General features: G+C 36.6%; 2 protein-coding genes and 1 long non-coding RNA gene across 4 annotated transcripts; 2 read left to right on the top strand and 1 right to left on the bottom strand.

Annotated features, from left to right (window-relative positions):
• The first annotated feature begins 545 nt into the window (after positions 1-545).
• LOC145229604 (uncharacterized) lies at positions 546-11,028 on the top strand. Its single transcript, XM_080094950.1, has 21 exons — positions 546-657; positions 923-1,092; positions 1,293-1,479; positions 1,712-1,863; positions 2,213-2,361; positions 2,531-2,670; positions 2,840-3,054; positions 3,666-3,833; positions 4,100-4,288; positions 4,631-4,823; positions 5,121-5,251; positions 5,638-5,813; positions 7,327-7,417; positions 7,484-7,601; positions 7,712-7,858; positions 9,411-9,542; positions 9,610-9,724; positions 10,087-10,220; positions 10,290-10,424; positions 10,515-10,654; positions 10,846-11,028. The coding sequence occupies exons 1-21, from the start codon at positions 597-599 to the stop codon at positions 11,026-11,028; spliced, it is 3,126 nt and encodes a 1,041-aa protein (XP_079951076.1). The 5' UTR covers positions 546-596.
• On the top strand, positions 10,776-11,920 carry LOC145229245 (uncharacterized). Its single transcript, XR_013860399.1, has 3 exons — positions 10,776-10,939; positions 11,143-11,273; positions 11,598-11,920. It is a non-coding gene; the product is annotated as an uncharacterized LOC145229245 (long non-coding RNA).
• A 228-nt stretch (positions 11,921-12,148) lies between these two features.
• Positions 12,149-23,045, bottom strand: LOC145229244 (uncharacterized). 2 transcript variants are annotated; one of them, XM_080094547.1, is made up of 13 exons: positions 21,966-23,045; positions 21,224-21,308; positions 20,886-21,007; positions 20,622-20,721; positions 20,196-20,320; positions 18,188-18,319; positions 17,368-17,441; positions 15,902-16,044; positions 14,585-14,677; positions 14,047-14,161; positions 13,893-13,982; positions 12,983-13,558; positions 12,149-12,563 (listed from the first exon to the last, which is right to left on the bottom strand). In XM_080094547.1, exons 1-13 carry the CDS (start codon positions 22,136-22,138, stop codon positions 12,520-12,522), a joined length of 1,872 nt encoding a protein of 623 aa, XP_079950673.1. In that variant the 5' UTR covers positions 22,139-23,045; the 3' UTR covers positions 12,149-12,519. The 2 variants fall into 2 exon arrangements, with proteins under 2 accessions (XP_079950673.1, XP_079950672.1); XM_080094546.1 differs by having other exon boundaries at positions 12,149-13,558.
• Positions 23,046-27,603: the final 4,558 nt, after the last annotated feature.

Raw genomic sequence — 27,603 nt, forward strand, 5'->3', positions numbered from 1 at the left:
GTAATGGATAAGATTGCGTATGGTAATAATTTTCATCAATATGAGGTTCCAGCTTAGTTATGAACAATTTCATTTTATTAAACATAAGATGGGAGTTAAACAATGTTGAATATTTTGCAGAAATCTTTAGGGGCACACAATTTGATAATCGCGTGTTAAATAAAGATCAAAATAAAAAGAACAGCTAGTTATACTTTTCAAGAATTGTTAAAATAAACTGTTTTAAAACTGTTTTCAAGGGATTGTTCGATGCCTTGTTCGGGCGACAGTGAACAATTTTGTGGCGGCAGTTTGCGATTGACCGTGTATGGTCCTCCGCCGCTAGCGGGCGCTGCTACAGAACACAACGGCGTTGTACAGGAATGTAAAGCGTGGTGTGTAAACAGCAAAGAAGACGACCCGGTTGGTAATCGATACAATAAATATGCGTCCACTGCAGCAAACCAAAGTTTTTTCTTACACTTGCAACCAAATATATTTTTAGTGAAAAAATGCTGTAAGGCCACATGTGTGAATGAATGTTGAATTTTCAGATGACATGGGGAGAATGTGTTAATGATGGTTACATCGCGGAATATTCGGCGACGTGTGATTGCATGGTTGGATTCACTGGAGATGACTGCGGACAACCCTGTCCACAGAACACTTGGGGAAAAGGTACAATCTAACTTCAAACGACTTAAATCATAACTTAACTCTTAGTTACAAAGTATTTATAACCTATACCAAGGTATGGAAGTTTTAAGTTAACAACATTTTTTTGAAAAATACCATTATTTTAGAAAAGTTTGACGTTTCCAGTATTATCAGTTATTAAGTCACGGAAACAATAACAGGATAAATTAAAGTAAAATATAAGGTCTGCTATATTTTGTTTTCATCACATAAAACAATTGCTTTTATTTATTTTCGCGGTGTGTAGATTGTGCGACAGTTTGTTCGTGTATTTCCTCCAACACCGCTTTGTGCGACCCACAAACCGGATCTTGTGTCTGCGCGAGCGGTTTCTATGGAGACAGATGTCAGTACGCATGCGCAGACGGAACATGGGGTCAGGATTGCACTCAGACATGTTCATGTGGAAGTCATGGGGTATGGCTGTTGATAAACATTTTATGGTGCTGTCTAAAACAGCAAGTTTTAAACCAATGTCATTCGTTTAGTAAAAGCTCCTGTTTATGTTTCCAAATATTTTTAAGGTAGTTTATAATCATATCTTTTTTCGATGTTTAGCTTTTGGAATGCAAGATAGAGCTGACAAAATGCATTTAGCTAAATTATGTGGTTTGCAGTCGACAGATTCAAGCCAAGCGCCCTGTGACAAGGGAACAGGAGCGTGCAACTGTCAAACTGGTTACACTGGCTATTCTTGCGACCAGTCGTGTTCGCCTGGTTACTGGGGACCGAACTGTGTATCTTCATGTGTTTGTCAACACGGATCCTGTAATCCGACCGACGGATCTTGTGCATGCGATTCAGGCGAGTGTTAACTGTTGATCATGTCAAGTGTTTAGAGATTTTAAATACTCTTTGAATAGTTAAGTGATAAAAGCTTGTTTTTGTCGTATTTTTTTATCCGATTGAGTTTTTACTCATCTGCATACCTCATCGGACCTGTATGACATACCAAAGTAATTTAAAGTGTTTTTAGGTGTTAAAGATTATTAATTTTTGCATCTATATAACATATTGTGCAAAAATTGCTTTGTAGGTTACACGGGTGATGCATGTGACCAGTCATGTCCCAGTGGTTCGTGGGGAAGTTATTGCACATTATCATGCGACTGCAATGGACACGAGTGTGCTGCAAATTCTGGTGAATGTATTTGTCCGCCTACAGCTACAGGGACGCATTGTGAAAACGTATGTGCACTAAATATTCAACGTTACACGATTTTTCTGAGCTTTCTCTCAGAAACAGTTCAAAAAGTAGGGCTAAGTGTTTGATCTTCATTTCTTGCACAAATTGCTAAACGTCAATGCAAAAAACGCAAAATAAATGTTTCCAAGTGCAAGCACAAGCACGCATTAAAGTTTTATACTTTCATTGGACATTTAGTTAACGGTACAAAACATAAAATTTGGTGTTCATCCTTGCTAATAAACTACTCCCAAAGAAAATATTTTGGTCCTGTTTTAGCGGTCAGTAAACTGCAACCCTTTGTTTTACATGAGATAATTGAATCGGCATAACATATTTTTTCTGATAAAGGGTTGCCCGCCCAACATGTGGGGAAACCAATGCACAAACCAATGCAACTGTGGGGCACATGCTTTAGGATGCGATCAGATCTACGGGACATGTCGTTGTGACGTTGGATTTACAGGTTCTCTGTGCGACTTGGGATGTCCAGTGGGGAAGTAAGCAGGTTTTCATTTTGATATACAAAGGCCCAAAATTTGTAGCGTAGATGGGGCAATTGAGTTTTGTAAGGGGTACTTGTAGAAAAAAGATTTATAAAGTCTAAATTCCGGGACTTAAATTATTTTTTTCGTGCCGTGACTTAAAATTTTAAGTTTTTTGCCATAGATTTGGAGCAGATTGCGCTTACACTTGTCAGTGTTCAGTGGAAAACATCGAAAATTGCGACGCCACATCTGGAGCCTGCAACTGCAAAGCAGGGTATCAAGGCGTCCAATGTCATACAGCATGTTCTGCTGGAACATACGGTGGGCTTCAAAACTTAAGAAATAAAGATAATATTTGGTGTAATTACAAACAAAAATAGAACAGTTTGTTTACATGCACCGTGATAAAGCATCGCGTTAACACTAAAATAAACTTGGTATGGTGAGGTTATTTTTAAACAAGCTTTAAATGTTTTTTTTTTGCTTTTAGGACCAAATTGTGCTTCGACGTGTTCATGCCAGGGTGCTACGTCATGTGATCCGGTTTCTGGATCATGTGATCAGTGTCCTGCCGGTTTCATAGGAGATATGTGTGAGAGCGAATGTCCTTTAGGTTACTATGGTGACCGTTGTCAGACCCCATGTAATTGTGCGTCCGGTTTATTCACTTCCTGTGACGGCGTCACTGGATTTTGCTATTGCAAGGTCGGTTAGTTTTGCTTACGTGGCTTAAAACCAAGTAATCTTCAAAAGATATTTTATGTGTTTTTCCTAATAATGAAGATAATTCATACGTCTGTTCGACACAGAGTTGCAAGTCGGGTCGGGCTTTCCGGCCCGGTTTGGGCTTAGGTTTTAAAACGGACTTGATTTGAGTCAGTTTATTTTAATAATTCTAACTAGCTAAATAGCCAGTTGCTTGACTTGATTCAATGTCAGATAGCCCTAAACCGCTCTGTTCAAAACTACTTGTCTATTGTGTCTGTTGTCTTGGTCTTTTCTGAAGCTTCAGTATAGGCCTATCAATCAAACTTTCGGCCCTAAACGGGCTTCTCAAAAACGGTTCGGGTTCGGATCGGGTTTGTACTTTCGGGTTCGGGCCGGGCTCGGGCTCCTATTTCAGGCCCGTTTATAACTCTGATTAGACATAAGTGACACAATTTTTTATATTTACAACCAAAATTTTACACAATTTGTTGCTTTTAAAACATGCCAGGAAGTAAGAAAAAAAAAATTTTTGCGAAGTTTAAATAGTGGAGGCACTTTCAAAAATGTTTTGGTCACGTTTTTGTGCTGATGAACAAGTTGTTTATTAGCCAGGGTATTCGGGAGATCAGTGTCAGTTGCCATGTGACAGTTTACACTGGGGTCAAGATTGTGCTTTCACCTGTCAGTGTGTTCAAGCCAACACGCAATCGTGTGATACAAGTACTGGCGCGTGCACATGTAAAGGAGGATACACCGGAGATACTTGTGATGTGCAGGTAATTCTTTTTTGTGTAAATTACGGAATTAAACAAACTTACGGAATTTATTTGTTAATCAAAGGTTTACAATATTTGGCAATATTATCATTCCTATTTTTTTAATAACGTCAAAAATCTAAGATGGAAGCTGTAGAGATATATTTACTTAACTTAAAAAATGACGTTGTGCCAAGCATTCGGGATCATTCATATGTTTTGACTTATTTGTTTATATTTCTCGGCAAATATGCTTCTTTATATCAAATCACCTCAATTTGTTTTAGTGCGATAGTGGACAGTGTGGAGGGGTTGGATGTAACTGCTTGAACAACGGACTTTGTTTGTCTGATGGTTCGTGTGATTGCTTGGAAGGTTATCATGGTACGAAGTGCGAGAGCCCATGTCCCCAGGGAAAGTATGGAAAGAATTGTATTTATTCATGTTTCTGTCAAAATGGAGCAACATGTTCAGCGGTAAGAAATTTGACTTTCTAATTAACTTCCTACAACTATGCTTTAACTATATTTCACTAACATAACCTGGTTTTTAATATTGTCAAGACAGTTAGTGTGCTTGCCAATTTATTTGGATTTTGGATTAGCAACAATATTTACCAAGTATTTAGGGTTGCGTAACGAACTTTGTGTACTTTCGGATGGAGTATCGTGGTCAAATTGTGTGTTTGAAGAAATCTGCTTATTTTACCCATAAAACCCTTATTTTTAATCTATTTTACGCTAACAATTTTTAGGGTTAAAAAACGTATTTAAGTATTTGTCTAAACGATTCGTCACAAACAATTACTTCTTCTGTAGACGGATGGAACCTGTAGTTGTGCTCCAGGCTATCAAGGAAGTGATTGTTCCCTCCCGTGTTCACAGGGACATTTCGGTCCGAACTGCGTTTACATTTGCCAATGTAAAGAAGGCGCATGTGATTCGTTTGATGGGTCGTGCACCTGCAACCCCGGGTATACAGGAACTGCTTGCGACAGTCAGTGCCCACAAGGTAAAAATAAATAGCAAGCCACAGGGACAGGAATAATTTTCCCTTGTATTGTATTAAATCTCAGTTTCGGGCACAAATTTTGCCAACATAATAACATCGAATCTGCAACAGCTGAAAAAACGTAACTATTGAAAATGTGCCAATATAGAAACAAACTTAGGAAAATTTGTTAAAAAGCGGCACATGCACTTTAGTTTAATGTTAGTTAAACATTATTACCAATGCTTGTTGTTTCTAGTTTGGTTTGATTAACTTGGTTAATTTCCTTCAGTTACTAAAATTGTTTTGCTCTCACAGGAAAATATGGACAGGACTGTTTGTATTCGTGCAATTGTGGGGTCACAACACACAGTACTTGTGACCACGTGACTGGTGTTTGTCAGTGCAATCCAGGTTATACTGGACCACAATGCACCGCACTATGCCCGGTAAGCTGATTAAATACAATCTTGGTTTTAGTGGCGGTGATGTACTCAAGTTTCGGTTTGCTGAAATTGTTCGTCCGATTTCGACATTTAGTAATTTGATTTTGACCGAATAGTTTGTTTCGATTTGGCCAAAGCTGAATCTTTCAAGCACATGTTAAAATAACGTTGTGAAACACAAATGTCATTTTTCAAACTTCACTTCAACAAGCATCGCGTCAGCAAATATTTATACAAGCATTATCGTTTTGTCCTGTGCTGGCGAACTAATTATGAAGCTGTCCACCACGAACAAGGGCACCCTAAACTAAAAGTTTGGGCCAAACGAAGTAGGCTATGCGGTTTATTATTAGTTCAAAATTGTTTTAATTTTTGCGTTGTTTTATTAGACAAACACATTCGGTGCAAATTGTGCTTACACTTGTCCATACTGTGGAGCAAATGCAGAAACAGGCTGTGACCCAGTATCAGGAACGTGCATATGTAAACCAGGTTACCAATCCACTTATTGCGATCAACTATGTTCACCTGGATATTACGGACAAAACTGCGCCAATCAATGTCCGTAAGTTGATTATGATAAGGATAATTAAAAAAAACAGTGCTTCATAATCAGAATCAGTCAACCATTTGTGTTTATTGACACTACTATTATAAACGGTAATCACTGTGTTATTTCTTGTAAGATAACATTTAGTGTTTATTCTTTCCCGCAATAGCTAGGCATCCAATTGTTACATAATCAGTGATCGTCAACATATCATGTCTACTATCTGCGGAAAAGATCCTGAACTGAATGTTGATTATTATAAATACACATTGTACTTTTCTTCTGAAAAGAAAAACTCGAAATTTTTTGGTTTGAATTTAACGGCGAAAACTTATACCATTATTCTTTTTGTCAGTTAATATATTTATGATGGTGTAAACCAGCGGTTCTCAAACTGGGGTCCGTGAGGCAATTTTCGGGGGACCGCGAAAAGGTTGAAGTGATTCTATAATCTTATTTGGCGTCAGGTTGTGCCACTGAATAAGTTTAATTCAAAATAGAATTGAGAATCGACTGTCTCTATTGCTAAACAATAGCCTTTATTGCATGACAAATAACAAAAATGCAATTGTTCGCGCACAGACGTGATGTTTTTTTGTCTTGTCTGTGATGTCAGATGCATGTCTTTGGATCATAGTTATGCGCAATTTAGCTAAATAAAAACTAGCTAAATTTCTGCAATCAACTTTCGTTGTTCTGAAATACAAATTCACGCTAAAGCAGTGCTCTTCAACCTTTTTTGGTTTGGTGAACCCTTAACGTTGTTATGACGAACTCATGCACCCTGTTTACTTAAAAGTTAAACTAAGGTAAAAGCTATTTAAAAAAAACTTTTGACATAAATTCACACCAATCCGCACTCTGCGCAAAACATCTTTTGACGTAGATATACGTCAACCGCACTAAAAATGTTAGACATCAACATTTAAAAAAAACAGAGGTTCATTTATACCAGTGGTTCTCAACTCGTTTCGGGCCATGGACCACCGGCCCAGTAAAACTAATATCGTGGACCATTTCTTTTTGAAGCAAGAATGCAGTTCGCATACGAAACAACCATTTGGGCTTGAAACATAATTCTTTTAAACAGATTTTAAGAAGACAGCTAACATTTTAATACTCTTTCAATATAATATGCAATCATCTCTAGTTTATCAACAAATTTAGTGGACGTCCTGTGGACCACCCAAAAAGTCACCATGGACCACCAGTTGAGAACCACTGATTTATACATTAGTTGAAACCTACATCTTTTTTATAACATCCCCAAATGTCAAATATTAATGGTTCATTAAACGTTAATGATGCACCCGTGTATACCTTTTCGTACTGGTACACCCCATGCATATTTTGACCGATCGTGCACACAGGTTGAAGAGCACTGGGTCCAAGGACCGCGATCCCTCGAAATAATGACGAAGGGACCGTTTTAAAAAAATAATGAAAAAGTTTGAGAACCACTGGTGTAAACAGTTTAACCAATAGCAACTAAATTGTACGCTATAATTCAAGCTAAAACTTTGTTTAGATTCGATTGCATAAATTCGGGGTTGTGCAATTCGAAAACTGGAGCTTGTGATTGTGCGCCTGGTTATTCTGGAAATGACTGTTCTGCCATCGTAAGTTTACTATTATCGGTAAATCAGAAACATTGTGACCTTGTTTCATTGTGGCCGTGTGTTTAGTGCTTGGAAGGGTATTACGGGCCCAACTGCGCTGAAATCTGCCAATGTGTTTCGGGCCAAAGTGATCATTGCGACAAAATATCTGGTGAATGTCACTGCAAACCCGGATACACGGGAGGTAATGGTAACACAGCAATGCGTTTAAACAGTAACAATCATACCGCAGAGTTGTCGATATTATACTCAAATAGGAGATCGTTTTATGACCAACACTATTTTGCCCTGCAGATATATGCCAATCAACATGTGCAGCAGGATACTATGGATCCGACTGCCAAAATACATGTATTTGCGATGTTACGTCATCAACTTGTAATCCTGTAAATGGATTTTGTTCGTGCTTTCCAGGATATTATGGATCAGACTGTAAATCATGTACGTACAGTTCCTGTTGGTTCATATGTTAGGCTAGGCCTGCCATTAGGGATGTTCAAAGTAGAATAATTGGGTATTCTAGAATAATTGATGCGAATCTAGAATATCGAATCCAATTCTTATATTATTTTTGATTGAGGAATCATTAATCTTGGCAACAACTAAAGTAGACCAGTTTAATACATTATAAAACACATTTTTCATTTATAATGTCAAAAAGAACCAACCAAAACAAAGAAAAACACTGGGAAAAAACTTTGCACAACTGCATTAAAACTAAATGCCCCAAAATGCACTAAGCCAGAAAAAATAGCTTAAGGTTAAAAAATAACTTACACAATTTTATTAAGTGATTATTATTGGCTTCAGTAGAAGTAACTATGTTGTAAGCATGCTGTGGTAATTTGATTTGTTGAAGGTAGAGGTCTAGTGTACTAATATATAACATTTGTTAACCTAAAACAACTGCAAAAACAGGCACCCTAGCAAAGTTAAAACATTGGGTAATGTAAAGCTGGGACATTGGGTGATTTTAAATTTCAATTAAACTACAAGCGATTTTGCAACACAAAATGTGAACTTTGCAGCGTGTACAGCGTTTTTATGTTTGTATGGGGTTAAAAAATGATGCAAACCTCATATGTTATGGGATTCCATCACTGTTTTTGCGATATTAACAGACAATCCCATGCTTCCAATCGCTGCCTAACGCCATGACCGTTAAATTTTTGTTGTGTCGAAAAAAACGTCTGAATCTGAAACAATTAGATGCTGGTAAGACGTTGCAAAAAGTCGCCGGTACGTCGTTTAATGGCATAAACGTAGTGACGTGATCAGATGCGTAACAAGTGCGCTATTCGTTAATTGTGCCTTCAACGCACAACCGTCGTTATGGCGTTGTTATAGAGACTCGCGACTTGGCGTTATAACGTTGTATAGCCCTCACTGATTTGACGGCGACGAGTCACTTGTCGTCTTTTGCAAATGGTACAATGACCGGGCGTCGACTTTTATAAAAGCGTAACACATGTGTTTACATTTTTGCCAACGACGAGAGCACACATTTATATCGGTTCCAATTACCCGATATAAACGGCAAAAAAATCTAACTGGATTCGAATCCAAAGGATTCGTTATTCTACTTTGAACATCCCTACCTGCCATGCTAGTATCATATAACTATTACACCATATTAACAACTCCTTTTTTACAAGTTATTTGAAGCAATCGGTTAAAATAGATGAAATAGCTGTGCTGTTAATTTCAACGAATAATTAATTGTCACAACTTACATTGATAAAAGCTGTCATTGGATTAATGGCTTTAAGATGCTTAACTAGAAAGCAAAAGAATTAAATATTGACGCAAAATGTGTAAAACGGAAGTAGGCCTTTGTTAACGTCGTTGTATAGCGACAACTTTCTTTTTGTTTGAACGTAGAATATGCCTTTCTGATAAAGCACGCATCATAAGTCCAATATTCTTTTCCGTGGTGGTCGTTTTCGGTTTCTTTTGGTAATTACCAATGTAACTTTACGTAATATGTCTGCAGCTTGTCCACAAGGAACTTGGGGCGCAGATTGCTCATCGACTTGTTTCTGTTCCGAGTTTACATCAAGTTGTGATCCAAGCACTGGCAAATGTAGCTGTCTGCCGGGCTATACTGGAAACCTTTGCGACATCGGTACAAAGTTGTCAAAAGGCTGTTTCAAATATTGCAACTGTGTTTAACCATTTTTTCCGTACTTTAGAATGTGAAAACACGTGGGGACAGGACTGTGCTTATTCATGTACATGTCAGAATGGTGGTCAATGCGACCATAGAAATGGTGTTTGTCAATGTGCTTCCGGATATACTGGTCACTCGTAAGTTGTCTTTGGAAACGAATTTCCAGTCATCTTTTTATCCGCTAAAATTTGTATCGGCCGAAACACATTCATAGAAAATGAACGGACGCCCATATACCGATTTAGTTTGGCGGATAATTTGCCGAAATTGAATTTTGTTATGAAGGCAACAAATCGTTTTAGAAGTCCAAAAACAGTAACTCGGCACATTTTTTGGATAATGACATTAATGAAAAAGATGGTTTAATTTTGTTTATTAATTGGCACCAAAACTCGCAATTACTTCAAAATTATATCGTGACGTCACCAATAATTCGGTTCATTTACTCCTATCCCAAAAAATGTAAGTAAATTTCACTCTCAGTGTCTTTGTTGCACAGGTGCGAAAACTTATGTGATTCACAGCATTTTGGTTTCAACTGCGCTCAGTTATGTTCATGTCCTGATGCTTGTGATCCTGTTTCTGGTGCTTGTTTGTGTTCACCCGGTTTCACTGGAGCAAACTGTCACACTAGTATGTAGCGACTAAATGAAACTTTCTTTGAATATTTTTGTTTTATGTGTTTCCATTTTCATTCCACAGCATGTAACAGCGGCTTTTGGGGCCAAGGTTGTCTTAATCAATGTCCGGAATCTTGTCCAATAGCGGCCCAGTGTGATATCGTAACCGGAATATGTTTGTGTCCGACTGGATTTGGAGGCAAAAACTGCAACAAAAGTAAGAAGGTTTTCAAAAAATAATAATAATAGTATATAAACTGTCACTTAAGGGCACAATTTTAAAATTTTACGTTTTTTTTAATAATAGCGTGTAGTGGTGGTAAATGGGGCCCGGATTGCATCGAAAGCTGTCCGTCTTCCTGTCCAACAAGCTGTGATACCCAAGATGGACAGTGTTTTTGTGGATCGATGTCTGCTTCGTGCAAAAACGGTGGCAAGTGTAAAGGGGTACAAAATCTTTAAACAAATAAATAAAACATTTGACTAAGTCTAATACTGACAGATAGTTAACGTTTTGTCAAAAATGTTTCAACAAAAGACAAAAAATGCGCCTATTATGCACCCCTATACCGTCTTTTTGTCGTAAAATTGCTCCCGGTTAGTTAAATTGCACCGGTGCAATGTAATGTTGATGTTAGGGACACTGCAATTGTCCGGATGGATTTGGAGGAAATGACTGCACTGGTCCGGAATCAAGTTCTACTGGATCAAACGGTGGAGTGATTGCTGCAGGTATTTCAGTTAAGATCGATGTTACCAATGAGATGAACCAAATATGTACTATAATTATATTTCTAATAAACGTTAAACAAACAAAATAACTTTTTATTGCGTTTCTATTTTGCGCTGTAAGGCGTTTTAGCAATCTTTGAAAACGAGATTAACTTTGATTTAAATCCAGTAAAACATTGTAAGTTTTTACTTTTTTCGTACAGCTGTAATAGGTTCAATAATGCTGGTTGTGATCATCGTTCTCGCTGTATACGTGGTTTACTACAAGCGACAAGTTGATTTATCCAAACTCACACTGAAATCGCTTGATCCCAGAAAACTCTTTTCAGGCGATGTAAGTGACAATGAATTTATTGCTATGAGATTAGGAATTATTTTAATATTGTAATGACTTCAACAAAAAACAGTTATGTAAAATAAGAAAAAGGGCATCGCCCTGTGAACAACTATACGAACTTATTTACCCCGGCAGGTACATTTATTACAATAAACAGGATTAAACAAGTTTTTGTTTGTTTTCGTTGTTAGCAAGTTGCAATCTATTAAATGGTAGTAAACTGTTAGCACCGTTCATCACTACAATGATGAGTTTGGGTAAAAGAATTGAAGATAAAAGAATCATTTTTGATCCCCTTAAAATTACGTTTATTTTCACCAGAGCATCGACACCAAATCGTTTTATGATCAGGATGAGGGCGTTTCCATTGAAAACCCCAATTACGGTTTCGATACAAACGCTTAATCTTATCTTGCAACCTAAAAGTACATATTTTTTAAGATCGTTATTCGTTAATAATTCGGGTTATTCATTGCTTTTGTTGTGCAATTAGACTTCTACGCGATCCCAGACTACAATATTGATCTTGTGCATGCTCAATTTTGCTAAACCATAAAAAAGAACGTTTGCAAACTGTGCAATATTTTATTTTTTGTTCATCCTTACCGTTATTAAAGCCTAGTACAGAAAAGTACGCACTTGAATTCAAATTGTGCTGGTCTGGTTTAAAAGACAACTTAACTAACAAAGTATAGAGCACGAGGTTACCTTAGGTCAGCTATAAAAATTGGCACACACTTTCTCCCAGTAAATGGAGCTAAATCAAGCCAATTGTCAACGAACAATATTTGATTTGCAATGGTTATATTTTACGCTTAAGGAGGGGGAAACGAGTAATACATACAGAAAAGAAAAGGAACTTTTGGACACTGAACAGGGTGCAACAAATGACGGACGTGAAAAGAATATATTTGTCTCTTTTAAGCAACAGCAAATTTATGGCCATTCATAGGGTTATTTTTGTTCAATTGCACCACAAAATTAAGGATACATTGAAAAAAAAAACTAACACATTTTGGAGTCACTTCTTTTGATGTTCGAGATTGAAAAGCTATGAGGAGTGAAAAGAAAGGAATACTGGCAATGATAAGCGTTAAAAAGTGTTGCAGCAAAGCGCTGAGCCGCGTGAAATATAGACATGTGTACAGCAAGCGTTTGCCTTTATATGCAAATACATAGTGTAACGAACAAAGTTTGTGCAATTATCCGGACATTGCGGATGAGTTTTAGGAAAAAAATTTCATCAATAATGGTGTGATTGTCGATCAGCATGGCTGCTATGGCAACCTGAAATACCGAATATATAAAAGTATTTACATGTAGTTATGTCTGTCAGGAATATAAACTAAAAACTTTGAAATCTTCGAGTTAAGTTCAATCCATTGATGTAATTTAGAAAGTAATTATGCCACTAAACATAAAAACTGTGCAAACACAAGGAAATATTTAGTATGTTGAAGATTTAGTCACAAAAGTTTGACAGAATGGCAAGTTGGGCCTTACTATGAAGATTCAAGGCAAACGTGTTGTCGGTTCTGCAGAAAGTTAAGTACAGACGTGATGCCACTGTTACCACCAGTTAACATAAGCTGAGTAAAATCTTTTGAAAGATTTTAGTCTGGAAGTATTTTACTTCATCTCATTGCCGCAACCTAGCGTAACACACTGCAGTGAGTTATTGTTATCACAACACCGCTTGTCATCACCTGCCGAGCTGCTACCGTTGCTAATCGGTGCATCAATCGATGTGAATAAAGTCGAGAACGATTCACTTGTGGTAGCGAAATTACTCTGCATCATGTCATTCATGTTTGGCTGGAGACTGTTATCAAGCTGTTCTAAGTTGAAATTGCCTTGGCTTGTCGCTAGACCGTAATCGTATCCGCCCGGACAGTTGACCTGCTGCGAAAGACCAAGGTTCTGTAGATCGAAACCCGCGTTCACGTCGTTCTGTGTGGGCTGCATGTTGTATCCGAAGGGAGCGGGTGAATGTCGATTTGGCTGCTGATGATGTGCAGACTGCGGCGCGTGGACTTGTTGTGGTGGCATCGGTACAGGAGAGGTTCGGGGCATTGGACTGGGGTTGTATGGGTTGTTTTGTGGTACAGAGTTACGCGGATCTACTACATGTGGTGGAAGTGCGTTGCTGTCGAGCACCACAAGCCGAGCTGGGCCGTCCTCTTCCGAGTGACAACTTGGGTCGGTTTTTTTGCACGGACACTGGCAAACTTCGCGGGTTTCTTTCTTAATGATGACGATAGGAACACCACTGAATTGGTTTTCTGCATCAAACATTTTTGAGGTTATACATGGTTTTACTTTTCTGCTTTGCTGGTAAACAATTTACAACTAAAAAAGATGTGCATTGTGTTTTTCATTCCAGACAGAACAGAAAACGCTATCTCTAGTGTTTTTTTGGTATTTTAAAATCGGATCTACGTAAGGGTGGTCGGTATTGCGCTACCACCTGCTTTCGTTTCAAATCCTGTTTTTGACTTATGACTTTTACGAGTCGATGATAAGAGATTTCCTTTGTTAGCACAATATAGCGTGATTATCATAAATATACTGAAGAGACCGGGTTGTATCAAATACACGCTTCGTGTCACTGCTTACCTGATATAGCCTGCATGGCAACTTTAGCAAGAGAAGATATTTCAGCTTCCTTTAACTCGCATGATGCTTGTGACGTCACATTTGTTCCATCTGTCACAATACGTATGACGTCAAGAAGGTAATTTTACAGTCTAACTAATATTTTTCAACCAACCTGATCCCGAAGAGTCAATTTTATGCAGGGTGAGAATTTTCGGTGATGGTTGTTGTAAGTTAGGTGGACTGGCAACTCCCATACTTATGTCACTACCAGAAGGAGAGTGAACGTCCTAGAAATAAAGGAGAGGGTCTTCAAATGTTTTGATTGATAAACGTCATTTTATAGTCAACTCTAATCATATATTTCTTATATGTGTACAATATGTAAAAATTCATTTAAACCAATTTGCTTCCGCCGGTCCGAAAAGGGCTTGGTAAAAATTAAGGAGTTACAAACAACGTATAAACAGCTTGTGCAACGACATAAAGATATTTAAAACCGTCAAAAACAACAAACGCGATTAAGGCCAGTGTTAAATGACTTTCTTTTTAATTTCGAAAGTAAATGGTTCTATTTTGAATGTTTATAATACTATACCACAACATTTCAATACGTTATAGCAAACCTATAAGACCGTTGACAACAATGGTATGAGGACCCTTTCTGTTTACGTTAATATGTCTGTTTTTCTAAAGAGTTCGACAAGATTTACCTGCACTGGTGAAACCCTGGCATGACTGTATGGGTCGGGTTGACTCAAGCGTAACGAATCAGCAGCTCCAAGTAACATTTCCGCAGCTTTGTCCTGAAATCAACGAAAATATGAATATAAAGAATACTATACCCGTATCAGCTACATGAGCACAGGGAAAGCATTGGTTATTGTGACCATATTATTATAAAATATATAACAGCACAAGTGAGCAATGTTTTTGTATTACATAGACAGGATTTGTAAGCGGCCACAAAATTGGGGCCTAAGCGGAAAGTATCAAACCGAAACTCGGCCCGACCCGAAGGAAGGGTGTAATGTATGGCCCGATTCAAGCCTGCTTTACTCAAACTAAAAAGAGCCTAAAACCCGGCTCTAATTAAGTTACAACTCAGACACATACATTTTAGTTTGAAATATTTTATATCGCTTCGTCAAAAAAAGAGAGGGGAAGGTGATTCGCAAGCTGTTTTTTGACACCAAGGGTTTCATGACTGACAAACAAGACACAACATTTGGATAAAAAACCTACATGTCGATTGTCGATGTATCTGATAAAAGCAAACTTCGCGTTTAACTTATGTTCGGTTAGTTACGTCACGTGTAAAGTGTAGTGAGACAGACCAAGTGATAACAAGTTCGACATGCGATCCTAAACAGAGCAGACCTCGCTATCCACAAAAACAAATTCCGATAACGCCATACAATTTCGTTCAATTATGCAACTCTAAAATAACGATCGACAACGATCGAAAAAATAAACCGTTTTCGGGGAAACCCAGAGGCTAAAACAACTTGATTTCTTTTCATCAACAAAACAATTCGCCGAAACTTTTTTTAAAACTTAGATTTTAAAACTTTGACAATTGTTGAGAGCTGATACAATTGAACCGAAACGAGCAGTTTTAACTCTGTTGGTAGTTCGCATGTACTGCAAACCATTTATTTTTGTTGTTGTTTTATAGTAGATTCGGTTTTTGTAGTAAGGATTTAGGTTTTTATAGTAGGGATGTTTTTATAGACAACAACAGTCAGTCCCAAAACTGAAATAGTTGTTATCTAGGTGCTTTGCCAGATTAATGCAAATGTTCGTGCATGGTTAAAAAAGGGAATTTATAAACTAACGATTTTTTTTTATTTGACTAACAAGAAAAAAATAATAGAAACAGAAAAAAATCAGATATAAATCAACTAATCCCTATAAGATTCCATCTCTTAGGGGCATTCGCCCTGCACTCCATTGTAATAAGAGGGACTACAATAACTTGCTGTTGTTGCGACGCATATATAGACCAAATAATGAATGGTTTAGCTTACCAGGTCATAGCACGGAGTCTGTCCAGACGTTTCCATCCTTTGTTCTTCTTCCCTGTGATCTTTTGACTTGTGTTGTTTCAAACTGTGTTGTGTCGCGTAAGCTTTCGTGCAACCCTCTTTCTCGCAAGTATATGGTCGCTCACCTATACATACCACAGTTATTATCTTGTGGTGCCCGATGAAATTGTTTCACCACTATACCGTTGACACCCAAACATCGGTGACAATTTGGTACGCATAACTGTGAAGCACATGTAGAACCGTTAACTACGCCGATATGGGTTGGGCAAGAAACCGTTTAAAGTGTATATGTGTAAGTTTGCAAAAATTGTATTAACAATTCTAGATTGTTAAATATTATTGAACTAAAATTTATTATTACAAATTTTTACGTTTATTTCAGTTTTGGCAGTTTCTGCATTTCTAGTATAAGAAAAAAATACTTTCGTAATATTTTATCAAAGGGGATAAAAATATGTTGGTGAGTCAATACACATCTATCTCACTTCATAATGCTTTAACCAACAACAGAACAGCTGATGTAGTTAACCCTAGTGACAGAAGCAAGCAATTTACCATGAGTCCGAGTGCGAAAGAGTCAACAACAATACGATCATAAATAGTGATGGGACGGGTACCCGGTACTCGGTACTCGGTATCGATGGTATCGAACGATTTCAGTGGTATCGATACTCGTACTCGGTATCGAAATATTTTGCCTCAGTTTTCGATACCAACGTGCGAGTACCAAAGGCCGATTTACACCATAAGAATACGGGGAACTTTATGCCAATATTTGCTTCGGACAGCACAAAATTGGAAAAAAGTTCCGCCAGTTTACGCATATCTTTTTCGCTATCACGTGGAGATTACATTTTTCGGCATGTGTGTGTGCACGCCTGTACCCCGACCATGGCAGATAAATTAGCCAGTGATATACAACTAAGTACAACACTACACCTAAGTACTCGGTAATCGTACTCGGTACTCGGTATCGAAGGTATATACATGTGGTACTCGTACTCGGTATCGGTACTCGCTTCAAAACCTGGTATCGTCCCATCACTAATCATAAACAACAAGCAATAATTTAACCATATTTCAGGGAATGCGGTAAAAAACTGTTTTCAAAATGTGGAAATACAGTAAAAATAACAAAACTGTTTGCAAAAGCTGTGAGAAGGGAAACTAGATTGTGACAAGAAATTGTGAGTCAATCTAAAATGTCAAGTAAATTCGTCGTGCATATTAACAACAGTAATAATACCCTTTTTTCAGATGAAACCTTTTTATAACGAAACGTGAGCTAATTGTGGGTTTCCCAATTAAGACTATCGTAAAAGCCACAGGAGAAACTTGTTTTGATTCAAACCCTGTATCAAATTCGGAAACAGGTAAACTGAATCTAAAAATGGAACCAAGTATAAACGGCATCGATTTAATATATTGCACGTGCAATTACTCACCTGTGTGACTCCTGATGTGTGATTTAAGGTGGTGGCTCACTGTAAACGCCTTGCTGCATTGTGGTACATTACATCTGCGAATGTGAAGAAAACAAGGTCAAAAATGTCACAGTGCGGAGGTGTTACTACTTGAACATGACCGCGAACTAGCGTCATATGCAATACCCGAACAGCAACATGCCAACAAACGATGTTCCGAAACGACGGATTAGATAAAGTGTTGAGAAGTTTACAGTAAAGTTGTTTTTAAACGATTACGCGCTTTATCGCGAGTAGAAGCACTCGAAGCGCGCTTGCTACGTAAAGGTTATCTTAACCGCATCTTAGGTTTACGGAAGTCTGCGCAAAAGCGAGAGGTGCGCGTAAGAGCTGCTGCCAGTTGACGCAATGACCGCCAAAAGCGCACGTTGTTGTGGGCTGAGAAACGTCGTTGCCGGTAGCTTAGTTCCTCCGCATGCCCAGGGGCGCCTATAATTGCTACTGTCAGCAAACAACCTATGCAGGTTTTTCACACTGCCCATGCCTGGGTAAAATTCCAGTGAAACCGATAAAATACTTTAACGGGAAATTGGAAAAAAACAATTTTTGTTGTTGATGCTTTTTGGGCGATGGTGGTCCAGAGTTGTTTTTCTACTTTATGATGACATTCTCCCTTTTAGGCTTTGTGAATCAATAATTTCAATTTATCCCAAAAAAGCAACAGGGTGGGTTTTAAAATCAAGTTTTGACGAACTTCATCTGCTACAGAAAATTGTCACTAAAACACCGGTACTGATTTTATTAAAATTTTAAACACATAGCATATAAACGATATACTTACTTAAATGGTCTTTCGCCTGTGTGAATGCGATAATGTTTGCGAAGGTCACTGAGGGTCGTAAAAAACTTCGTACAGCCTTCGGAGTCGCAGTTAAAAGTCTGTCCATTATGCAACCGTTGGTGAGCCTTAAGCCTGTGCAAAACAAAACAGGTCAAAAACAAACCGGTTATAGCCGTCATGGGACATTTTAAGAACTATTATCAAAGTTTCATAGCGATTTGGTGCATCTCAATGCTAAATATATGCACAGGTTCGCTATCTTTAACACTGTGACCTTTAGAATCGAGCTGTGTATGGAGAATTGCACGATATTTGTGTGTGATCGAGTCAAGTATATTGAATCGGCTGTTAAGTCGATACGTGACAAAAATTTAAAAATCATAAAAACTAAATACACGAACGAAATGATAGAAAAAAATGCATTAATTTTATCTTAAAATTTTACCAAAAGTAAGTGTTCTGCATCAGTACACTAACCACAGCTGAATTATGCTTAAACTGTGCCACTGGAAATGCTTACGTCCGTTTTGTAATCTGAATTTATCCGTTTTACAGCATTCCCATGATGGGGCGTATCCAGAAATTTTTAAAGGGGGGGTCCAACGTTTTATTTTGGGAAATTCCCTAATGACGTCATTATACGTAAAAACGACGCGTTAAGCGGCAAAACGCTTTGTCCAAAATTGTAAGCGGGCCCAAAACCGAAACCCGGCCCAACTTTCGGCGGTTTCTCTACCTGTCCAATTGACAGAACGACAAATTATTTTAGCAAAAGCTTTGTAGTTTTCTAATCGCGCCGCTGCTATTTAGCTTACTCAGCAAAACTGCAGCCAGGCAATCAAAATCGTTGGTTAAAAAAACGGGCAGCAATTTCTAAAGAACTGAACGCCTTTCTGAAGCGGCAATCCTACTGATAAGTTGCGCAATGTAACGGACGCACTAAAGTTGGTAACTGCAGAAGGCAAAAATTGTGCCCGGCGAGTAACAAATTACGTTCACCTGTGTGGGGCAAACTAATACGTGTTTGTCAGGTCGAAACTGTTAAGTTATTTTATTATTAACAAAGTTAACAGAAACAATACAACATTAAACGTTTTTAACCATTTTTACTCAGTTTACATTCTTTTACTGCAAAAACAGTTGCATTTAGTACATTTAACACTAACAAAAACCAATTAAAACCAGCGTTCTAACCGGAACATAACTTTCCGCTTGTTAGCGCATAAAACTCCTTGTTAAACCCTTGTTACGTCACAATTGGCGATTAGATAACAAGCGAATACAAGAGATTGGAAGCTCACGACTTTGAGATAACGACTCCCTGTTATCACGCAACCGTAACCGAACGATTTGAGCCTATTTAATTTACCCACAAAATTTTTGAAAAGGGGGGGGGGGGGGTCCGGACCCCCAACCCCCCCCTTGGATACGCCACTGTTCCCATCATTTAACGCAGGCGCTGTCGAGAAGTTGGAAAAAAACATAAGCAGGCATTATCGAACAGACGGTTAAACTGTCTTAGTTCCCTAACTCTTTAATTGCTGTTTTATTGTATTTATTGAACTTTGGTGTACTGAACTTGTAGTCATGAAATGAATGTGCCCTATAAAACCCCGAATATGCCCTATTAACGTTGCAACTACTTTCAATGTAGTAAGGAAGCTTATCGGCCTGTTACATTCATTCGCCTCTGAACGTGTAATTTGCGTCATAAACTTTCCCAATTTCGCGTGTTGATACATGATTACTTCCAGCACGTTTGCAGACACGCGTTTTCGGCGAACAGGCCGAGTTTCACGCGATTTAACGCGCCAAAAAAATAACGCTGTGAGACATTCTTTTTTGTTTTCACCAAAAGTACAACAATCTACTTGGTAGGCAGACTAACGATCATAAATATTCCACAAAAATTGAAATTTTTTTTGTAAACATTTTGCAAAAATCAGTGACAATTTAAACACAACTGGTGAACACTTGTATGTTAAATGAGTAAAAGGTAGTTAAATACCTGTACAGTGTGTTGAACGATTTTTCGCAGTGTTGTAACTGGCACTGGTAAGGTCGTTCTTTGGTGTGTACACGCACATGGACCTTTAAGCTGTAGCTGGTAAGGAAAGCCTTGCCGCAACCAGCCTGCAAAATCCACTCAGTGGTTAGACAATTGACGTTTTCTCAGAATAGTGTTGAACTGGACAAAAACGTGCCAGTCTTGTATGATGCATACATAGATACACTATAAAACATAAACCCTGGAAAAGTTATGACAAAAAAGATGAAAAACACATTTCAAACATTAAAAAATTATTGCAGCAACTTAAGTAATACAAACACTTTAACACTAATTAAAGCAAACTGTCACAAAATTTTGTAACAGCTGTGCTCCAAAACAGTTGAATGTACTGAATGGAAGTAATGCTGATAACTGAATACAAACCTGATCACAAGTAAAGTAATATTCGCCTCGGTGGGTTTTTTGATGTGATTTGAGGTTTCCTGCTGTGCTGTAAGCTCGTTTGCAGCCAGTGTACAAGCATCTATGTTTAAAAAGGAGCATATGTAAAGAACTAGCTATAGACAACACCAATTGTAATCTACAGTAATATCTAGGTGCTATGTTGTAATTAAGTACAGCTTTTAATGTTTATTATTTTTCCCTGATCATACATATTGGCAAAATCAGTTAAAATATGCATTATACTGGAATCGTTTCACTTCTTTCTTTTGATCCCCATCTGTTGTTTCCAGTGTCAAAGTTGCACCATCAATGTTGCATTCTTGCGGCATACGCATTTCCTCTGATGGGGAAAAGGACATCAACACCTACATACACATTTAAAATAGTTATACATCAAAAGAAACTGAAATCCTCTTTTTTGACAAGTATTTTGATCACAAAAACTGCAATTACTCCAATTATTTAAACAATTTTACATGTTAACATTAAATTATTGTTATTGAAACATTCAATACTTATTTTGTTTAAAGTCCTAAATTATTCTCCACTTAAAAAGATAGTAAGTGTTCTAATTTCTTTACTTTGTCATCTTCTGGCATAATAGTATGTCGTATCATTCCTTTCCTGTCCATTTTCATTGAACCATTCTGAAACTCATCTTGCATTCTGAAAGTTGAAAGTCATAAAGTTTTACTTGATTTCAGAGATCTATGGTCATTATATACTTCATGGTACATGACATCAACAAATCTCCTAAAGCCAATGCAGTGAAAAAGGCCCTCCTAGTTAGTTTATTACATGACAATCAATGAAACCACAAAGCTGTGGTGGAATGTTTTCAAAAAACGATGTTCATTTCTTGCTATCTCATGTAATACTAAAGTCACAGTTTTTCTTGTGCAAAAAGTTGTTTTCACAAAAAAAATGTATTTTTACCATTTTACACCAAATCAACATGCTGTAAAACACATTTGCAAATATTAAGTACAGTGCATATTTTATGAATATTAACAATGATTTTGTTAAAAGCTGTGTTAAATTAGACATTTAAATTATATATATGTCTAAAATTAAAAGTGCTAACATTTCTACAATAGTTTCTTTTTACAATGCACGTCCAGTACCTTGAAAAATAAAGACTTTTGACAATTAAACATCTTTTTTATACCAAGCTTTATGCTAAACTGTTATAAAAGCATTTTAAGACCAATTGCAAAAGAGTTGTTCTTGCGCCTAATAACATTCAGATAAAATTCATACACCAGTTCTGTAATATGTAAGCCACTGAGAATGCAAGTTACAAAAAACAAAAATATTCTTTACCTTGACATGTGATCATCTGAGTCACTTGAATAAAACAAGGTTTTATGCTGTTGGTTGTCGAACAATTGTGATCCAAGTTCATTAATCGAACTGCTTGTTTCCACAGAAACACTTGTTTGATCGCAGGTAAATTTGCACATCTCAACATCATTGTTGTTTTCTGACCCATCCATTAGGACTGGTAAAATTTACAGCAACAACAGCAGAAATGATCAACCCTTCAAATTTTGCCAAATAAAAAAGCAGAGACAATATATTATAAGATTAAGAAACAAAGGTTGAAAGGTAAACATTGCAACAACATTTTTGTTAATGCAACAAGACTAAAAAAAATCAGGTAAATTTGTCAGGATAAATACTAACAAAGTTACATAAAAAATTGACACAAAAAAGTATTAATTTCTTCACAATCATTTGTATGTGGCTTCATTATTAACACACAAAATTTAAGAAAAGTTAAACAAAATTATTAAATTCATTAATATGACATAACTATTATTCTGCACATAACACATCTGTATTCCCAAAAGAATCACCTAAAAAAGGTGTTTATTGTACTGTGAAAAAGAAAGGTTTGTGTTTAAACTTTCCTATATGAGTTAAAAAAGAGTCATCAATATGCTGGTTAATTGTGTTAAAAATATCCTTGTTTAGTAAATTTTACACTCTAAAAACAACATAACACAACAATTGCATTGGAGTATTGTTCTTTAAACTTGATGGAATTAATGCACAATTGTATGTGGTTGTACAATCAAAAAATCTCGCAATTTTGTAGTCATGAGCGACCGCAACTGTTACAAATATTGACGAAGAATCGAAAACACAAAAAGCACGTAAAAGTTGTTGATTTAAGTTTTTTCGCCGGGGGAAGCAAATCATTGGCAAAATGGCATTTACTCATTCAGTGGTTAATTTATCTCCTAAAACATGCTTTATGCCTTCCTAGCTATTGGAAAGGTTACAAATACACAGCATCTTTACTCGTTGACAACATAAAATCGAAGTCTGGAGAAAACTTTTTCGTGACTCTGCACAAAACGTCTCATTCCCAAATCCCAACACCAAATTAGAAATTCAACCATAGATAACTTAATTCACTAGATGCGCAACTCGGCGAAATCGCTCAGACAGGTCACGCTTGAATGAACCAGTACACATTGGCTTCTTTACAATGGCGGGCAATGGGTGAAGAGTGAAGATATTGGCAAAAAATCGCAATTTATTGCATTAAACGTCAAATAACTTTGGGATTGAAGTGATAATAAACTTGCAGGTTACGTAAGTGTCATGTATCTCGTGTATTTTATTCGTTTTTAGAAGTTTATTGTGTGTTTTAAAAGGATCACTAACCGTTTTTGTTTGATTGATTTTTTATGTTAAATATACCATGGACAAGACTAAATTCTCGTAATTGTGATTTAGTTGCATTTCTGTGTAATAGCTAGGTTAGCCACACCGTGCCAATGGCTAAAAATCTTTGTTTACAATTTGCAATCCTGAATTTCAAAGCAACTCTGATATGAAGAAACATTACAGCAATTTACAAAAATGTGTGCTCTCATTGCGTGACCCAACTTAGGGAGACATAATACATGCTTCATAAAGAAACGTACTATTAATTTCCTTTTAACCCACTTCTGTTGTCAAAATCAAACAGTAATTCTTTGGTTCCAGAAAAAAGTTAAAAATTGGTGCTTTGCCATCCAAAAAAATCCTAAACAGCAGTACAGGACAAAATTGGTAACATTGCTCATGAACATATAAATGTTTATTACAGCTAAAATCAGGTGTTGTGGCCAAGACAAGCAGAAAAGCACCATTTGACAGAAAGGTTAAACATCACAGCGTTAAAAGTGTTGAGAAAGCTTTTAAACAATTTAGTACACACTTCTTAAGTTAACAGTTCATTTTAAACAACAAGTTGTACAACATTTAGAAAAGTGGTCATTTTATAGAAAAGGCAAATACCTTTTGGTAGAACAATATAAAAATAAAATTGTTAAAGCATACATAAGGTACAGTTATGTTTATTATGAATTAATCTGGGTTTCTGTATGTTATAATTTTTGTGGTAGACTTTGCATCTCAAGCAATGTTGAGGTTGAATGGGCTCCATTTTATGGATGGTGAGTTAAACCACTATCCTTGGGTATTACTCCATTGAGGAAATCAACTTTAACTGCATTTTTAAGTATAACACCTGCTTTTAAAACAAGATAGTTTTTACTTTTTTTTGTTTTTTTTTGCATCATTACAGGGGAGTTGGATAACTTTAAACTTTGTACGGGAGTAAGCAGGAAAAAACAAGAATATTAACAAACATGTCATACAAGCATGGAACGCCCTGACAGGCACAACCATAATTCGCTCACCTCACTGCAATGTAGCCAGTAGATATGGCAACACATTTAAAACTAGATCACCTAATATTCAAACACAGTAACAGAAAAAGGGCCGGTAATGTGTAAAATGTGTGCAAAGTATGGCAAAAAATGGAACGCAACAGAGTGCAGCAAATGAAATCCAGAGCAACTAGTGAAGAAGAATTGGTAACAGTGGATGACCGAATTCATTAGGATATCTTGGTATGCAGATTCAAATGTTTCTCATTTAATTTTGGAACAGTAATGTGTCATTTCCCTTTTGCAGGATTTGGTTGAAAGTCAAAAACACTCACTAATGAGTGGCAAGCCTCATTTTTTTTAAATGCAATGTAAAAATGCTTCAAAGACCATTAATCGGAGACGGTACCACCCTGATGTGGTTCATTGGGCAATTGAGTTGTTTGCTAGAGCTTCAGCAGCATATAATCATTTCAGAACCAGTGGTGTTCTTATATTGCCATCATCACGTAGTACAGGTATAAGTTGCAATTTAACACATAATTTTTTGAACTGACATATCATCACACAATCCTAAAAAAACACTGTATGGTAGATTGTTAAAAATATTGGCCCTGGTGCATGTGGTATCAACCAATTGGCAGTCAATGCTCTGTGGATGCAAAGTTAGTTAACAGCAGCAATTTATGCACTTTTTCATGTTTTTTTTAATTTATTATTTTCATGTAGTCAAGAAAATTGGTATTCTAGGAAGGCCACTTAGTTGGATTTATTGACTACGGGGCCAAAAATGCAGACACCATAATGGCAACCCATATATGTAGCAAGGTGGTACACATAATGCAAATTGTCCAATTCAGCGAATTCAAAGTCCAAACTTGCTACATAAATAAGGTTAATAGCTATTTTTTTATAATATTATTAGGAAAATTCCAAAAACTAAAACATTTTTATCAAACTAAACGCCGCAGCTCAAAAAACTATCGACAAGACGACAAAATATGTGTATGTTCTTACCAATGCATACGAAATGTGTACTTGTTCATTCAAGCGTGCAACGTCTGAAGGAAGGCAAAACCAATATATTCTCGTTCGTGGTAATTAAATTAGATTTGTTAAAATAAAAATGTTTAAAAAATACATCAACAAAACATAACTACACATTAAAAGTTACATCTTGTTCTATGTAGTAATTCACCCGAGAGATTTTTTTAAATATTTAGTCGGCAGACGAGTTGCGCATCTAGTGAATTAAGTTATCTATGATTCAACAACATAAATTCGTCACGGTCTGTTGAATACTTAGTTTTCCGAACTACAGGGCTTCTCAAACTGTGGGTCAGTATAATTTTGGGGTCGCTGAACATTACGCGTTATTATGTCATTGTCACAATAAATGGCATACGTGCGTACATTTATTGTTGGTAAGCACTTTTTTACGGTCAGTAGGGCATTAACAACCGTAAATGAAAAAATGCGTTTTATGACGTCACAATTCAAGTGTCACAACTTGGCGCCAGTCTATGTTCTTCGCTTTGGTCAAGAAAAGATTAGTTTTAAGTAGAATTAATCTTAGTTTCTGTACGTTTAGCATTAATATAAATGTAACTATCAAGCCTTGCAATATGTTTCAGCGTAACCAGACTAGCAGTCGTCTCAGTTTGCAATTTTAGTGACTAAAAAATGCAAAGTGAAAATCATTACATGTAGTTTTCTGAAAATGCCTTTTTAGTGTTTTTAACCAAACGACGATTTGCAACGGTCGCTACAGATTCGTCCACCACTATTTATCCGAATACAGCTAGCACTTGTATGGTTATTAAAAACGCTATTAATATATTTACAGGCGTCTCCTAAAGCCTTGCTGGAAAATAATTGCAGGTGATTTTAACAAACAAAATTTGTTACCGTATAAATTTTGCAAAAACTGTGTTTATTTCCGTTTGCACTTCAAATGGCAAATATGTAGTTTTCAGAGGGAGTCCAGAGACACAACAGCTCAGCATTAGAATGACAATATGGACACTGGCAAACAGCACAAACACATGTGTACAAAACATTGCAAACAAACGGTTTAAAACATTCATTGCAATAGACTTTTAAAATGAATGCATTAAATGGCAATAGGCAGTCATCCTCAAAGATATTCTTTAATGTACTGTTATAGAATATAAAAAAAGTTTACACATGACAACTACCACTTATTTAAGTAACAAAGCAATACAAGTTTTTCAGTGGGGGTTAAAAGTATAACTTGATAATACTATTAATTATAAACTTTTGGTCCTCTTTCTAAATGGTATAGGCCTACATAGTGATTTCACTCCTTTCACTCGTTTTTTTTTTGCTTTATCCATCTCTTAGGTTTGTTCTGTCAAGTGGTATAAAATATTCACAGCTTGTAGATGTGTTTATGGTGGTGTGCCATCATGTAAAGTCCCTATAATTCATGAATTTATGAAACTATGTTTAAACTACAAAAAATTTCATTCTCAGACTTATTGGTCATCATAGGTACTTGCTCTGTTCACAATTTCAGTAGCATCTTATTACACAAAAAAATATTTTTGCGGGTTGGATCTGACACATGCTTTTGGTGGTACTATACAAATTGCATGGGGTCGCTATTGCAATTTTGTCACAATATATTGTGTCTTTGTCATGACTGCATTCAACTGCTACATTTTTGTATGTTTACTTATTTTCTTCACAATTTACTTTCAAATAAACTTAAATCAAGCGTAGATTATTTTGCTTGTAGAACTCTTTTACACCCAACTAAACTTGCAAAAAATAGGTTGCCCAAATAGTGTTCTTTTTTCACAATAGAAGTATGAAAATTTTGTGATAATAATCTCTACTTGGAAAACTTCGATGATACAACTTTGTGCGTTAAAGAGTATGTCATGGGAAAAACAGGTTAATAAAAGGTAGTTTAAAAAAGCAAAATAACTGCTGTCAATATCACAGAGAGCAATAATTAAGCTGGCCTAATTATCAATTTTAAGGTAGACAAACATGTTATCCTCCTGCAATTAATGTTCCCTTGTCTCTAGGCTTTACAACATTTGCTGTTTGTCCAATCTGCAATACAAAGATAAACATCAAGTTCTAATAGTGACAAAAAGTATTTGTTAGGTATATTTCAAACTATAAGCATGTTCCAATTTCCAGTTTTGTTGTCAACCTGATAAAAAGTTTTGTGGAAAATACTATTAAAAGCAGTTACATCTGATTAAATTATTAGCACAGAAAAGTAGCAGCACAACTTGTAATCTAGTAAATCTCCTTCT

The sequence above is a fragment of the Phallusia mammillata genome, chromosome 5 (genome assembly GCF_965637545.1).
Source record: "Phallusia mammillata chromosome 5, kaPhaMamm4.hap1.1, whole genome shotgun sequence".
Classification (NCBI taxonomy): Eukaryota; Metazoa; Chordata; class Ascidiacea; order Phlebobranchia; family Ascidiidae; genus Phallusia; species Phallusia mammillata.

What these genes read in the sequence shown, in the direction of transcription:
- LOC145229604 (XM_080094950.1), top strand. Translation starts at nt 597, where the DNA reads ATGGTTGGATTCACTGGAGATGACTGCGGACAACCCTGTCCACAGAAC. An exon ending in GTTCATGTGGAAGTCATGGG is followed by an intron (nt 1,093 to 1,292) that starts GTATGGCTGTTG and finishes TGTGGTTTGCAG; the next exon opens with TCGACAGATTCAAGCCAAGC. An exon ending in TGGAGCAAACTGTCACACTA is followed by an intron (nt 10,221 to 10,289) that starts GTATGTAGCGAC and finishes TTCATTCCACAG; the next exon opens with CATGTAACAGCGGCTTTTGG.
- LOC145229244 (XM_080094546.1), bottom strand. Translation starts at nt 22,138, where the DNA reads ATGGATGGGTCAGAAAACAACAATGATGTTGAGATGTGCAAATTTACC. An exon ending in TCAGATGATCACATGTCAAG is followed by an intron (nt 21,309 to 21,965) that starts GTAAAGAATATT and finishes TTCAACTTTCAG; the next exon opens with AATGCAAGATGAGTTTCAGA. An exon ending in CCAGGGTTTCACCAGTGCAG is followed by an intron (nt 14,162 to 14,584) that starts GTAAATCTTGTC and finishes CTTTATTTCTAG; the next exon opens with GACGTTCACTCTCCTTCTGG.